Genomic DNA, 15,613 nt, shown 5'->3' on the forward strand with positions numbered 1-15,613 from the left:
TGAACAGCCACAATACAAGGCGTCTCATTTGTTTTAACTGGAAGAGCTGGCACAGATCATTGGATGCCGCCAGCCTTTCCCCAGTGAAAACAGCAATGGCAGCTCAAATGACATTTATTGGCCAAACTCTAAAATTTCAAGCTTGTGTAACTCATAAGAGCCTTTCACACACTTCATGGTGATGGTGAGGTATATGTTGCTTCATTACCTGAGTGACTCATGGCTCAGATATCCAAACACATGAACACATGCACACACATGCCAATGGAACTGTAGCTTCTCCGCTTTACATATGCAGCAACTTGCTCGCCAAAGTCATTAAAGTTAAATAGTGTTCTCCACTCAGTTTGTTCTTTTCCCATTTGTATTTGTTACCATGAGAGCACTTGGATTCAATGAAGAGCTTTAGTCATTATTCAAGACCAAACATCATCCCCAATTATCATTCTGCTCTCTATTGTGGGAGCACGCTGTGATTAAAAAAAATACTTACGAGGAAAATAAATGGAATAAATTGTGTTATTTTATCTCTCTCAAAGATATACATGGGAAAGTTTTATTTTCCCTTATGCAGTTGACTTGAGTGTAATTGGGTTGACATTTAAACTCCCAACATTCAACTTTTAAATCATTAATATGGACAAAATATTAAAGTACATAGTTTTGGGATGAATTGACTTTGAAAGTTTTGCCATCAAGCATTGACCAGCATTGACCGAATGAGCTGACCAACAAACTTGAAGCAACGGGGGTTGGACTGTGACAAGCACCTGATGCCGATCCACTGATTGCACTCGCAGCACACTTAGTATTGTGGAAAGCTTTGCTGTTCATGAGAAGCTACATTTTGTGGAATAGTTTCAAATGAAAGCCTAGTCTTATGGGATGCTACACCTTTATATCAAATTAAAAGCCTTTGTTGTCATCAATATAGTATAATGAAATGGGTGAAATATCATTCATAAAAGTTGCTCTTGAATGAGTCAAAATGGTCAAAAGTTTGCACTTTGATGGCCAACGTTTGAAACAGGCCAAAAGAAAAAGTTTTGAAATGGCTCTTGACAGTTTATAGCTGGCAGATTTTTTGTTTTGCAAGCCATTGGTTCAAGCATAGGTAAAAAGGTTGAAATAACGGGGGTTGGGCCACTGTGAGCGAGGACGGGGGAGCTTTTGGTTCCAGAAATCCGGACGGCATCTTCTGAGCTGACAAACTTGTAGCAACGGGGGTTGGGCTACCAGAAGCACCTGAAGCCGATCCACTGATTGCACTCGCAGCACACTTAGTATTGAGGAAAGCTTTGCTGTTCATGAAAAGCTACATTTTGTGGAATAGTTTCAAATGAAAGCATAGTCTTATGGGATGTGCTATGCCTTTATATCAAATTAAAAGCCTTTGTTGTCATCAATATAGTATAATGAATGAAATGGGTAAAATATCATTCATAAAAGGTGCTCTTAAATGCGTCAAAATGGTCCAAAGTTTGCACTTGATGGCCAATGTTTGAAATAGGTCAAAAGAAAAAGTCTTGAATTGGCTCTTGACAGTGTATAGCAGACCGATTTTTGTTTTGCAAGCCATTGGTTCAAACATAGGTAACAAGGTTGAAATATTGGGGGTTGGGTCACTGTGGGTGAGGAGGGGGGAGCTTTTGGTTCGAGAAATCCGGACGGCACCGTCAAACCGAGCTGACAAACTTGAAGCAACGGGGGTTGGGCAAGAGAAGCACCTGATGCCGATCCACTGATTGCACTCGCAGCACACTTAGTATTGTGGATTGTGACATACCAGAGTTGTGGAAAGCTTGCTCTTTATGAAAACATACATCTTGTGGAATAGTTTGAAATGAAAGCCTAGTTTCATGGGATGCTATGCCTTTATATCAAATCAAAAGCCTTTATTGTCATGAAATATCATTCCTCAAGACGCTCTTAAATGGGTCAAAAGTATGTGCTTTGATGGCCCACGTTTTCAATAGGTCCAAAGTAAGTCTTGAATGGGCTCTTGACAGTTTATACCAGGCACATACTTTGCAGTCCGGCACATACATAGGTGACAAAGTTGAATGGACGGGGGTTGGGCCATTATGGGTGGGGAGGGAGCAGATTTTTGCTCAACACATCCAGGACCGACCGAGCTGACGGACAAACTTGAAGCAACGGGGGTTGGGCAAGACAAGCACCTGACGCTAATCCACTGATTGCACTTGTGGGACACTAGTATTGTGGATTGTGACATACCAGAGTTGTGGAAAGCTTGCTCTTTATGAAAATTTTGTGGAATTGTTTGAAATGAAAGCCTAGTTTTATGGGATGCTATGCCTTTATATCAAATGAAAAGCCTTTATTGTCATCATACACAGCTAAAATCTGATGAAACAGACAAAATCCTACTCTTGTACATTCCTCCCTTTTGATTTGAACTCCAACCAGTATTTCCTTACAGTATAACAGCCTTCCTATTTCCAGGCTTCCTTTGCCAAACCCATGGCCGTAGGGCAAAAAAATGTCAAATAACATTGACTAAGCACATCAAAGCTCACCCGACTGAGCGAAGGGGGCGTGACCACACGGACGCCGCCGTGCACTATAAATGAAAGCGTGCCAAGAATTTCAATAACAGCGTAGACAGCTCTGTTCCAAGCAAGAGCGCCACTCCCTGATCCCAAACGCAGCATGTTTAGGACATGTACGCTTCCCTCGTGCTTGCTTATCCTTCTGGCCGCTTTCAGTTCGGGGGAACGGAGGCCTCCACAAGCCCTGGACGTGGACGCTCACCGGCTCCAGCTAGTGGAGGCGTTGAAGATGGGAATCCTCAACTCACTGGGGATGGATAAAGAGCCCGAGATAACCCGAGGGGTGTCGGAGCCAGAGTTGAGGCGGATGTCTAGGCTGTATCGGGAGAAACTGAGGGAGCTGAGAGGAAATTTGCCCAGAGCCAAAAGCACGTCCATGGTGCTTTTTCCAGTTACAGGTGAGCGGCGTGTGGGATCTTATGACGAACACACCTGAGTGAGAGGAACGTGTGAGTGGGAGTTGGAAGGAATGTTTCATTCATGAAATCTTAACATGGGAATTTAACCGTGAAAAGGGACAATAGACACTTTTCAACCTTTGGTTTTAATGGTCACGATTTCAACTCCTTGGATGGATGTCATTTACAAAAAAGAAAAAACAAGGATTATATAGAAATGCATCGGATAAAACAATTAAATGAATGGTAAATATAAAAGGACATGCCAAACAAAGGGGACATTAAAAACCATTATGCACATAACAAAACCTATTAAATATCCTTTTTTTGTACCATTTGTAATGCTATTTGTATAGAGCAGGGGTGCTCACATATTTTTGCTCCAAGGTCTACTTTTCAATACTTTCCCGGGCCACGCAAAATGATGCGGCGGCCCAGATTTGGCCCCTGGGCTGCCACTTTGACACACGTGGTTTAGAGCTTAGCAAAAAATGATGTTGTCTCATCATGACATAATCTTTATTATTAATTAAGTCATGTTTTTTCCATTTGTGATACCACTAAAAGCACGTCAACCCCTGGGGCCAAACATCCAACGGTACCGAGCCGTTTTCCACAAGACGCCAAACATCCAAGGGGAAGCCATTCCCACCAGAGCCCAACTCAAGATTTCCCGACAGATTCCGACACGAGCCAGCCAGTCTGAAGCCAGCATCCGAGTCGGGGTGGTACGGGCCGCAAAGTTCTCCGGATGGACTCCCGCCGACCGTCGCCACGTGTCGCTCTTGCAAAATGTGAGGATGGACATCAAAGCCAAGGCGACAAAGTGGATAAGAACAAATGCCTCGTCGCTAGTTGTGGACGTCCAGACGGCCTTAAGCGAAGGGCGACCCAACATCTCTCTGGAATTAAACTTCCTTCGCCCGGCAGCGGCGAGAAGGCTCCGTCGCTCGGAGCGAGACGACGACTGCAACGAGCAAGGCTGGTGCTGCCGCAGATCCGTCAACGTGTCGTTCCAAGACATTGGCTGGACCGACTGGATCGTGGCTCCCACGGAGTACACCATGCACTTGTGCGACGGCGCCTGCCCACACAACTACAAGCCGGCAACCATGCACACTCAGATCAAGTCTCGTCTGCATCAAATCCTGCAGGGCGACTCGCCGCGGCCTTGTTGCGTGCCGGCCGCCTACGAGCCCATGGTTGTCATGTACAATGACGGCAGGGGAAAGTTGAAACTGACACCTTTTAGTGGCCTGATAGTCACTAAATGTCATTGTGCCTGAGGCACATCAAAATTATTGGTTCTATGTTTTATTTATTGAAAGTTTATTTATTGTCTTAAACCAGGGTAAGTAACTCAGTGACTACTATTGACATAAAATAAGTCAAATTCATTTAACTGGGATGCCTGGAATTGAATCATTTAGAAAAGTGACTAATTATATGAATACTCTTATTTATCCATATTGACCTGTTGCACTTTAACTGACAGTATCAACAATGACATTTCAGAATAAAAGAATGCAAAATATGACTAAGCAGTCAGCAAATTAGTTTACTCGTATCGATCATTATTGATGAGTTAGCATTATCTTCTATTGATTCTAATGAATTTGACAATTGCCTTGACCCGAGTAAGGAATGTGTACAACAGATAATTCAGCAAATTTATTGTTAGCCACTTGGTATAACACAGTGTAAAATGTGGGTAAAAAAAACTATCAAAAGCTCACCTGGTGTCCAAGTTAAGTTCAAATGGTTCTGTTTTTAGCAATGTTTATGGGAGATAAAGAGAAACTAAAACACTCCTATTGTGAATCTATGAATCTGGGACAATATAAAGGTAATCTTGGGGTTCTGGGAGAATGGCCAGGTTACATGCGGGATCGTTGCAGTAGATGGCGTCGTCCAAGGCATCGCACTGTAAGTACACTTCCGAAGTACGTGGGCAAGACGCACTGCGGGGAAATAACAAGTGAGGGTGACGTAAATGGACATAAACCAAGGATTATGTTTCCTTTCACTACCATAGCTGCCCAGTCTATTTGAACTAGGAGGCTAACAGTTTGAAATGACCATCTTTTGAGTTATTATCACTCGCTAGGTTAGCTTTTTTCCTCAATTAATAATGTCATTAAAAATAAAAACAACCGCTTGATAAGCAACTTCAAGTCTAAGAGCCTTTAATGGTTCTTTTCAAGTGGTTTATTTTCCTCCTTTCAGCTAACTCATGCCAACTCTGCAGTTAGCTACTGCATGCTAGCTTTGCTTTTTCTGTCAAGAATTATGTTTCCCTTCCCCTTTCTCAAAAATACCACCTGGTGTTTTCTTTTGTTGGCTAATCCTGTGTCTTTTGGGCTTTATTATTTTCTCTTTCATTTTGACATGTTGCTAAACATGTGTCATTTAGCTTTTGTTCTTCTGGTTGTATCTATTTATATGGGTCATTTAAACAGAATGTTTGAAAATCTACACCCAAAACTATGTCATTTGGTGAGATATAAGGAAGACTAACTTCTATGTGAAAACATTTGAAGACATGTAAGGATTTCCCGTTTCCAAACTATGTTCTTAAAGCTTCAGCAGTGAGTCATCAGCTGCCTGTACTAAAGCTAAAATGTCATTATACATCCTTAGGAGGGCTTTTTCTCTAAAACACTCTAATTACGAAGTCACATCACATGCCTTATTTTGTCATCTGTTTCCGTGCTATTAGTTTTAGGGCAATCTTTCATTCCTACAAATCATACTTTGAGTTTACAGAAGAGAATTACACACCTGATTTGGGGCCTGGAACTGCTTTTCTGGTTCAGGTTTTCATAAATGGGGGTAATCTCAGTGGATGGAGTTCGGACCAAGCCAGCGTACTTGTGATCCCACTGCGGTGTTGCCACGTCGGCCTTTGTTTGGCTTTTCCTACCATGTGACAGCGGCAGATTCCATTTTTTTCCCCAAAATTTGACCACGACCGTGACAACAATAGCAATCAGCATCATGAAGAAGAGTGTCAGGCCCACCACAAGACCTAAATTAAGGCTAGGAGCTGGACATGAGGGGTCATTTCCCTGGAGACAAGTGTTATTGGGCTCCATCATCTGCAAAAAAAATACAAAAAAATAAAGAAAAATAGAACTATTATGTGGGATGTTCCTGAAAATAGCTGACAGTGAATAAGGTAAAGAAACTCTCATTTCTACCAATCTGTATTCAAGTTACTCAAATAAAAGTTGTCTTCCTGAAACAGCAGTTTTTTAAATAGATGATGAACACATTCTGTAATTGCTGAATTGACAGGACATCAAGTAGAGTGAGTTTAAGATTTGTTTTGTTGGACCAAATGAATGCAAATTATAAAAAGAAGAAAAAAATCATCTTACCGCTCAAGACCCCAAAGTAGAAAGTTGTGACAAAAGTGTCAAAGGCGTCACATACTTGCAAAAGAGAGCTTCCTCTTTTAGATTTCATGAAAATGGGGGAATGAACAACAAGAAGAAGAACAAGAACCTAAAATAAGATTTTACTGTAATGCCTCTTTATAAAAAGGTCTTATTATTTAATATATATGTATGTAACAGCCCTAAACTTCATCAGTACCACTATGATAGTATCGCAAAACTTGATATATTCTTATGCATTATATGTAGTGGCTAAAGCTCAAAATACTGCATTTTTAATAGTTTTTTCTTCATTGATCCACAACCCTGACTCAGATATAAATGAGCCGTTTACCTCCCCCTGCTGCCAGCAACACTTCAAACAAGCAGTCCAAATTCTGTTTACAAATCCTTCATAACATTTGACCTCAAAGTGACCATGACCAAACAGTCCCCAATTTCCAAAACGAATGAATGGGAACAAAAGACATTAGAGTGGTCAATCTGGCTACCGGAGCACTTTTATATGGGAAATGTGAAACTTTCCAAAAACCTTTTTAGATAAACGTCATGTTTTTGTCCTCTTTAACGTACTTTGAGAACACCCATATCTAAATGGCAGACCAATTGTAAGATACAGTACTACATTTGATATTGTTTACAGGATTTCTCCCTAAATATATTACCTTAATGTATTTTTTGTATTTTTGATAGAATCCATATTGATTTTCATTTCATAGTAGCTGCTGTAAATAACTATTATGCAAAATAGGATTACTGAAACACTAAGACCCTCAAAGAATGTGTGTTGTCAGAGTGCATATTTAAAAAAAATCTACGCGTACAGTTCACGTAACTACGACGCAAGGAATGAAAGAGATGTATGGATAGCCATTTTGGGGCATTTTACCCACTAAAGACCATTAAGTTGAGTCATCAATCAGAAAACTTGATAGTAATTTACAACCATTATGACGCCATAAAAGAAACAAAGTGCTAATACTAAACGTCGAAAAAAATATTTTTTAGGCCTAACAAGAAACTACAGAATCCCAAATGTCTGAACAGAAAGAATAATAACAAGATGTAATGGGAACCGTCGTAGTTAAACTGGACTTTTCTCATGCGCCCTCCAGTGGGGGATAGTTGCCATGCATGTCTGCGAATGTACCGACTTTAGTGGGTATAAATAATAGATGTATCAATTCATTAATTCAATGACTACCACAGACTGAATTAACCTTTTGAATTTTTAGGATACTACATAACAAGGAAGAAATTCTTGAAAGAGCTTAATCTCTAAAAAAATATCCAAACTAGTAGTACATTATGTTTGGAATGGGGGGAATTGTGTTACCCTACGGTGTAGGGCCTACACACAGAACCACTGCAGTGTTGGTTAGTGATAAATACAATTAAGTAGAGCAAATACTTTGACAGATAGCAAGACTTGACTCAAAATGTTTACTTTCATTGTTCTTTTATTGCCTCAGAATGTGAGTACTTTGCCATCTTGAAACAAATCCGGCCTTTTACTTGAACCAGTCTAGTTGTTAGACTAGTATCTACTTTGCATCATAAAGAGTGATGTGCAAAAACAAAACAAGTTATTTGATCATGGTATAATCTGAAAAGAACACAAATAGAACAGAAATATTGAAAATAAAAGATGATTGAGAAAGAAACATCAAAACTTTTTATCATATGCTTTGTGTTGAAAACCAAGAAAGGGGGAGGCTCGTCTAATGTGTAACGTAAGGTCATTTCAGAGTTTAGGAAAAGCAACAAAAAGGCCACCGCCTCTTTAAGCTTCCGCTTAGACTTTGGTACCTTCATGAGCAGCAAATCAGCTGACCTTAGGCATCAAACTGGAACATACTAAAGGCATAGCTCAGTGACTAAGATTTTAAAATGACAGAAGTTACGAGGTCCAGTCGTATATAAACCCGACTATCATCAGCAACTCGTTCTCTGCCGTTGATGGTGATAGACATTCAGTATAATTTTTTTTACTAGAACAAAATTGATAAAAAAATTATCACATAGAAAGGAATTAAGATAATAATGTTTAATCTGTAAAATATTATAAATAGGAGACAATTTGGGATACGTTCCAGCACCCCCTAGGATCCTAATGAGCATAAACCAGTTAAGAAAATGAGATGAGGATATTATACATAAGTAAATAGTGCTAATCACTTAGCCACCTAGCCAACTCATTTAAAATCAATTCAATAAGACTCCAAATAAATCATTTCACTTTCTTGAGAAAGAAACATATTTTAGGGGGTATTTGTTCAAGGACAAAATGCTATTTTAACTGAAATATTTATAACTGAGATATTTATAATTTGACGCCAAATACGAGTGCTTGTGGCACATTTTGAATAAAGTTCTTCTTTAGTGTGAGTCCAGATGACAAATGGACGCTGGCGGAAGAAGTGGCAGATACCGGGGTGTACAAAGAAGACAGTCCGGGTAACAAGGGTGCACGCGCGGCGTGGATGTTTACTCGGCGCCGCGGACGTCAGAGCAGAGTGAGCCATCCCACAATGCACCGCGAGGCCGTTGAGAGCTCCAGCAGCTGCTAGCGAGTCTCGACAGTCGCCACAGCGCAGCGGCGAGCGAGCCAGGCAAGCAGGCGGGCAGTCGGGCAGCAATCGTACTGTGCTCCACACAACACAGCACAGACATTATCCCACCGGGGAGGGGGGCTCCATGTGAGCAAAGGGGGGCAAAGACTGACTTGTCTACCTTCCAGGCGACAGAGAAATATGCTGCGCGGACGCCTGGCGAGTCACCGCGGCGGCGTTTGAGTCACGATTGTCTGTCTGTCTGTCGGTTTCCATTTTGGAGGATTCCTCCCTCCATCCTCCGGGCAATGACAACGGTCTCGGCAACCCCGCAGCAGATGAGGGACCGGCTGCTGCAGGCCATCGACAGTCAGAGCAATGTGAGTAAAGCTAAGGTGGCTACCGAGGGCTACACGCAAGTCCGGCAAACTCCCAACTTAACGCGCCCGAGTCGAGGGCTTTCATTTAGTGGCCATTTGGTAGAAAAGGTGCGTGGCCAACGTATGCCGCTTGTCACTGACAATGGCGAGTGTGTTTTAAAAAAGGGAGGAGAGGCTCCCCGGGGGTAGCGGAGTTGACAGCTTACAGGCTAATTTAGCAACAGTAGCTTGGTCCCCCTTCCCCGCTTACTGGGGTCCTCGTAGTCCGTTAGCACGCTCTGTTAGCATGTTAGCTCGAACACCAAAGCAGGGAAGTAGCATTCTTCAATGCACGCCGGTGGAAACAAAACACGAACAAATGTTGACATAAATGTTTCGGAAATACGTTTCGCGCCTGTCCAGCGGGCTCGGGTTTGGTTGCCGACCGGCCGACGCTTACAATTCGCCGGGTTGAACAAGTGTCGGATGCGGCTAGCGAGAAAGCGAGCGAGCCATCCGACTCAACTTGGTAGCATTAGCATGGTCGGCTCATGCTAAGGCAGGGAAATGTTCACAAACCCTCGGTGGCTTTGGCGTCTCAAAACGAGTGCTCAGTTTTATTAAATTAAACGACGTAGTTGCCTTTTGTTCAACACTGTCCCGTGACTAAACTGTGCCTTTTTGTTGGCCACATTGAAGTTTTTGAGAGAGTTGACACACGCTGAGTAGTTTTCAACCACCATCTCTTCACGTTGAAGCTAATCCCTGTAGCTGCTAGCTAATTTTCTCCGTTATTTGCCCTGTTCCTTTACTGTTTCCCCAATAAATAACTGTCCATACAATTTTAAGTTTGAGTCATTAATTTTTCATCAAATAATGGTCTGTTCATTGTTGTCCCACTCGTGATAATTCACATTTCGTGAATGCCTTTGGGTACACTTGGTAAACATGGCCGCACTTGTAATAATTCACTTTACATTTGTGAGTTAAGATTTAAATGTGGTTTGTAACTATTCTGGCACCCATCTGCTTGCCTGTCAGGCTGATGGCACAAAAAATAATATACAATTCACCCATATGCTGGTGATAATTCCGTTGAGTTTTAAGAGTAACAAGACAAATTGCTTCTATCCCAGATATGCAATATGGTGGTTGTACTGGAAGTGATTACCTGTTTGGAGAAGTATCCTATCACCAAAGAAGCACTTGAGGTGAGCTAAATTCAGTTCTTATTGTTTTAGTTTTTTAAAGAATAATTCTCATTTAATTTTCTGGCCCATTTCCTTCTCCTTATTACCAATTTACTCTGGCATGGCCCTATCTGCTAGTATCATGTCACCAATGCCAAAACTGACTCTAGAAATGCACCATCTTAAGTCATATTTACATACTGGTTAGGTACATGCTGTGAATATATATTGCCTTAGATATCCCAAGATTAGACCTTTAGATAATTTTGTCGTGCAGTGGAAAGCAGCGTTTCTGATTTCGTTACACTTTCTTCCATTTGTATTAGGAAACCCGACTTGGAAAGTTGATCAACGATGTGAGGAAGAAGACCAAGGATGAAGACCTGGCCAAACGGGCCAAGAAGCTCTTGCGAAACTGGCAAAAGCTGATCGAACCTGGGCCCGCGGTCACCGCGCCCGCTCCCGCTTCCACCAACGGCAGCTCCCACCCCTGCCGGACGGAGGCCTCCCCGCCCGACGTCTCTTTGTCGGTGAAGGGCGTCCCCGAAGTCAAAGTCAGAAATGACGTTCACAACACGTACTCGCCGAAGGCCGAGAAATCGAGCGGCCGAAAGCGCCGGGCAGAGCACAGAGACAGTGGCGTGCACTTGCCAGAAAAAATCTCCAAGTTGTCGTCGTCTTACGACAACGCCGTTTCGCCGCCGCCCACCAACGGGATCGCGGGAAGCCCCGACGCTCCGCCCGAGCAGGACGTGGTCCCGTCTCCCGACCGATCTCGGATAGAGCACCTTGACAATGATAAAATCAACAGAATTCCAGTCAACGCCGTCAAGCCTCGTCCCAGCTCCCCCGGGGTGGCCAAACTCCCCAGCACTTCATCTTTAATCAAGGTCGCTGTTATGCAACAGCAAGCGAGGATGGATGACGGTGGTGGCGGGGGCGGCGGCGGAGGGGGGCATTATCAGGCCAGGAGTCCCCGCGGTCTTTCCACCAGTCCGAGGAGCTCGAAACAAGACGCCTCGGCCAAGCGTTCTGCGGCGTACGCACAAATGCTGACGTCGGTCCCGAGCCCTTCGCATCGGGATTCGCCCCTGCCTTTGGCCCAACCCGCGTCGCCCCCGGCTCAAAGTGCTCACTCTTCCCACAGGTCCACCACGCACTGGGCCGCTTCCTCCAACGTGCCCTCCCCTTGCCCCCCACAAGACTTATCCACGACACTGGATTCCCCCTCCGTCTCCCCCGCTCCCCCACCTCGGCAGCCACACAACTCGGAACTCCACCGGCCGGCGTCCGAAGCCACCGCAAGCGCCTGGGACGACGTGGACGGCCCGCCCGCTTCCGCCTCGGAGTACAAGAGGCGGAAGTACCGCTCGAGAGACTATTCCGTCAACTTGGACGGCCAGAGACTAGAGGACACCACTAAGCCGGTACGGTTAAAAGAACGGCGGCTAACGTTCGACCCCACCACGGGCCAAATCAAACCCCTAATCCATAAAGAACCTTGTCAGTCGGAGGAGCCCCCCACGCCCGAGCCCGTCGAGCCTCAGCAGAGAACTGAAGCCGCCGCGCCGCGGGCCCCCCCGGCACCCGAGCCCAAACCCGTCCCCGTCCCCATCCCCAACGCCAACCCCAACCCTTTTCACCAGACAAACTGGAAAGAGCTGTCCAGAAACGAAATCATTCAGTCCTACTTGAACCTTCAGAGCAACGTGCTCACCTCGTCCGGGGTCCAGGCCCCGAGCGCACACTTTTTCATGTCCCAGTATCTGAAAAGGGAAGAGCAGGAAGTGAAAGAGAAGAGGCAGACGCACGTTTTGCGGACGGACGGCCCGCCGGCGGAGTTACCCGGCGCGGGTCGGGACGTCAACGGCGAGGACTTGGACAGGATACACAATCAGCGTTGGCCCGGGGTCAACGGGTGTTTGGACACCAAGGACACCTGGTATGACTGGACAGAGTGCATATCGTTGGACCCTCACGGGGACGAAAGCAAGCTGAACATCCTGCCGTACGTTTGCCTCGACTGAGGGCTCGTTTTTTTTTTCTCTCTTCCCCACTCCTTCTTTTTTTTCTTCTTCTTTTGGGGTTGAGGGGGCTAAGGCCCCCCCACCACCACCACCACCATACAGACGTCGTCATTTGGGTTTTTGTTGGGCAAAAGGCAGGCCTGCTAAACTCCCTCATCCCTCCCGTGCCTCCTTCCTCTTTCTGTGATTGAGATTTTTGGTACAAAAAAATTCGAGAAATTAAAAAGAGTATTTGAGTTTGTGATAAACAAGGGCTGCTTTTGTTTTCTTTTTTTTCAAGCTGAAAGCCACAGGAAGGACGGGGGCCCCCCGAGTTGCAGAGCTTGCAAGCTGCTAGCTTCACAAGACCGAAAAAGGGGGCAGAATGATGGAAATGTCACCAATTTGAGGCTCACGGGGTTAAAGGGGAACTCAACCTAGTTTTCTATTATTGCAATGTTGATTCACGTGCAACCAAAAAGTTGAAACGCGGTGTTCTGAGTCCAATATTCTATTGTTTTCATCCATCTTACATTGCCGTTTTGCATAATTTGCCTTTCTATTGTTGTTACACAAAGTTATCACCCAAAATGGCGGCCCTGGGATAGATGAATACATTGGTTAGACATTTTTTTTATCAGAATATCGCGTTCAGACAAGTGGGTGCACGAGTGGGACATTGTTAAAAATGGAGACATCCATTGGATTGTAGTTCCTCTTTAACACTGCTCCCCTGTTCACTGTTCAATATGAGGGTGGTGGGCTGGTGTTCAGGCCGCCATATTGGTATTCATCTCCCAAGTGTATGTACGCGTCTTTAGTCTGAAATACTGGCAGTTACCAGAAGCTTTATGTGAACTTAAAAAAGAGTAAATTATACATTTCTTGTCATGTACATCTATTTATTTTTGGCTAGTACATTTGACTGGACTTCCACAAACACACTGCTTTTTTTTCTTTCTCCATACCTGTTCTTGTGTTGCATCACAGTATTGTCGATCTTAAAAGTTTCATAAAAACAATTTCAATCTCCTAGATTGGCTAGTAGTTAATTTGGGTTTAACATTCCATAGTCCCTTTTACCCTCTTTGCCTTATTGCTGTCAAAAAGATTCAACTTTAAGGTTTTAAGTTCCGAGTTTTGCGCCTAAATGTTTCCAAAACTTTTAAGCATGTATGGCGGTGTAATTGGAAGATGTATCTTAATATTACACAAACATGTATGCCGTAGTTTGCTTAATGACACCAAATCTGGTTGCAGTTGTGCCTTGAGATACAAGTGACTCCTTGTGTCATTTTTGTCATATTGTGCTTTGACTTGTGAGCGCAAACTCGCTAAAAGCAGTAAAAAGCACAGTTTTATTAGAATGAGTGAGCAATTTTTCCAAAATAAATGGCCTTGGCTCTTCAAAAAGGTTTACTGTCTCCAACAGAAACACAATTTGTCCACTAGCTTAATGCTAATGCTAACTTTCACTTTCAAGTATACTGCCTATATGGGAAAGACCATTTATGTCTACTAGCTTAATAATAATGTTAACATTCATTTTCAAGTTTACTGTCTAAACAAATTTGTTCCCCTGGCTTCTTAGAATCATAAAAAATGTTTACAAATAAATTCTATTTTACAAAGTTTACAAAAAACAAGTACACAAAATGCAATTATCCTCTGCAAAGAAAAATCTGGCTTTTTGACACCACAATTCTCAAATACTTAATCTAATGTTCATGTTTGATTAGTGAGTTAAGTAGCAGTTGATTCAAAGGTACTTGCATTTTTTTGAGTTACAAGTATGGTCACTGACTAAACACTCGTATCTCAAGGCACCATTGTAGGAAGCTCTCCAGTTTAGTTGTTTTTTTTAAGGGGGACACACAGCTGGTTGTTTGTTTGGATTTGGAGATTGTAGTTTGAATTGAGTTTGGTATTTTGCCCGTGTCAAATTGTCAAGCGAAACAAAAGGGGAACGGAGTGAGAGCCTGGTGTCGCTGTCAATTGTTTCGAGTTTGAATTCCTGTTCCATTTCCACTCGTCCTTCATCAGCCAACAATGTCAGATTGGCTGGCTGGCGTTCTCTGGCTTTTCTTCCCTACCGATGTGCCTTTAGTCAATTGTAAATCTGGGTTTGCTTCCGCATGCGAGGCCTCATCCTCGCCGGCCCGGTTCTTCGTCTAGAGCTCCAAATCCCGTGATCACTACCAAGCTGGTTTATGAATCAATTCTGGCCTATTTTTTTTGTTCATTTTTGTTGTACTCCGTTGTTTTGGAATTTTTTGTGAGGGCGCAAGTGCAGACGGCAGAAGAAGTGCACAACACAGCTGGCAATAAAAAGTGCTACAACTGGTTGATAAGAATGTTTTCTGGTGTTTTGACTCGGACGGACGTGTTTGTTCACTGTTTAACAGCTCGCAATTGTTTGACAAATAAAATGATCTAATTCTTCATCTCGGACGTGTAATCATGTGTGTGGGGGATTCTGGAAAAGTAGTATTTGCTGACTTTGGTGGTCAGTGAGGAAAAAAAAAAGTGTCCCTAGCCTAACTTTGAAAAATAATTGTGCTTATAGTCCGGTAAATACGGTAATTTGGTGTCTATCTTTTTTTTATTCAAAAAGTGACATTGATTTTGAACTTTTTATTTATCACATTTATCAGTACACACAACCAGCTGCTCATAACAAAAGAGACGTCTCAACTTTTCAAAACACGCCATCACATTTAAAGCTCCTGAGATCAACTGAAAATGTACAAAGCTTGTCAATATCACACCCAAAAAAAATGGACAGAAGAATTTGGGCCATTTCTCCTGAAATTGTGCACTTTTTTTTCACTCTCACACAGCCAAATGAACAAGTGACCTCAGGAAAAGTCGTAAAAAGCAACGTCATCCAAGAAGCGACAGACGCCGGTAGACGTCCAATCCATTTTGGACGTCTATCGCTGTCAATGGCGCTGAGACATGAGCATTCACTGCAGTAGAATACAGAAATACAGGATTACGATATGAAGTCTTACAACCAAGTGAGTCAACTGCAGTAATATTTGCCGTTTTTTAGTTTTTTACTCATCACAGAGGATAAAGAATATATACGCCAGTCAGTAATGTTAATATTTCAGTCGACAAACCACTGCTTAATC

The 15,613-nt window shown here is 43.2% G+C and overlaps 2 protein-coding genes and 1 long non-coding RNA gene across 4 annotated transcripts; 2 read left to right on the forward strand and 1 right to left on the reverse strand.

The window, feature by feature from the left end:
- Nucleotides 1-2,117: 2,117 nt before the first annotated feature.
- gdf15 (Growth differentiation factor-15) lies at nucleotides 2,118-6,215 on the forward strand. Its single transcript, XM_077725263.1, has 2 exons — nucleotides 2,118-2,971; nucleotides 3,539-6,215. Exons 1-2 carry the CDS (start codon nucleotides 2,674-2,676, stop codon nucleotides 4,255-4,257), a joined length of 1,017 nt encoding a protein of 338 aa, XP_077581389.1. The 5' UTR covers nucleotides 2,118-2,673; the 3' UTR covers nucleotides 4,258-6,215.
- On the reverse strand, nucleotides 4,628-6,683 carry LOC144202201 (uncharacterized). Its single transcript, XR_013327482.1, has 3 exons — nucleotides 6,352-6,683; nucleotides 5,753-6,069; nucleotides 4,628-4,932 (listed from the first exon to the last, which is right to left on the reverse strand). It is a non-coding gene; the product is annotated as an uncharacterized LOC144202201 (long non-coding RNA).
- A 2,111-nt stretch (nucleotides 6,684-8,794) lies between these two features.
- On the forward strand, nucleotides 8,795-12,748 carry crsp7 (cofactor required for Sp1 transcriptional activation, subunit 7). Of its 2 annotated transcripts, XM_077724747.1 has the most exons (4): nucleotides 8,795-8,981; nucleotides 9,110-9,301; nucleotides 10,417-10,491; nucleotides 10,797-12,748. In XM_077724747.1, exons 2-4 carry the CDS (start codon nucleotides 9,230-9,232, stop codon nucleotides 12,495-12,497), a joined length of 1,848 nt encoding a protein of 615 aa, XP_077580873.1. In that variant the 5' UTR covers nucleotides 8,795-8,981; nucleotides 9,110-9,229; the 3' UTR covers nucleotides 12,498-12,748. The 2 variants fall into 2 exon arrangements, with proteins under 2 accessions (XP_077580873.1, XP_077580872.1); XM_077724746.1 differs by having other exon boundaries at nucleotides 8,795-9,301.
- The last annotated feature ends 2,865 nt before the right edge of the window (nucleotides 12,749-15,613 follow it).

The sequence above is a fragment of the Stigmatopora nigra genome, chromosome 9 (assembly GCF_051989575.1).
Source record: "Stigmatopora nigra isolate UIUO_SnigA chromosome 9, RoL_Snig_1.1, whole genome shotgun sequence".
NCBI classification, from domain to species: Eukaryota; Metazoa; Chordata; class Actinopteri; order Syngnathiformes; family Syngnathidae; genus Stigmatopora; species Stigmatopora nigra.

What these genes read in the sequence shown, in the direction of transcription:
- gdf15 (XM_077725263.1), top strand. Translation starts at nt 2,674, where the DNA reads ATGTTTAGGACATGTACGCTTCCCTCGTGCTTGCTTATCCTTCTGGCC. An exon ending in GGTGCTTTTTCCAGTTACAG is followed by an intron (nt 2,972 to 3,538) that starts GTGAGCGGCGTG and finishes TACCACTAAAAG; the next exon opens with CACGTCAACCCCTGGGGCCA.
- crsp7 (XM_077724746.1), top strand. Translation starts at nt 9,230, where the DNA reads ATGACAACGGTCTCGGCAACCCCGCAGCAGATGAGGGACCGGCTGCTG. An exon ending in CCATCGACAGTCAGAGCAAT is followed by an intron (nt 9,302 to 10,416) that starts GTGAGTAAAGCT and finishes CTTCTATCCCAG; the next exon opens with ATATGCAATATGGTGGTTGT. An exon ending in TCACCAAAGAAGCACTTGAG is followed by an intron (nt 10,492 to 10,796) that starts GTGAGCTAAATT and finishes CATTTGTATTAG; the next exon opens with GAAACCCGACTTGGAAAGTT.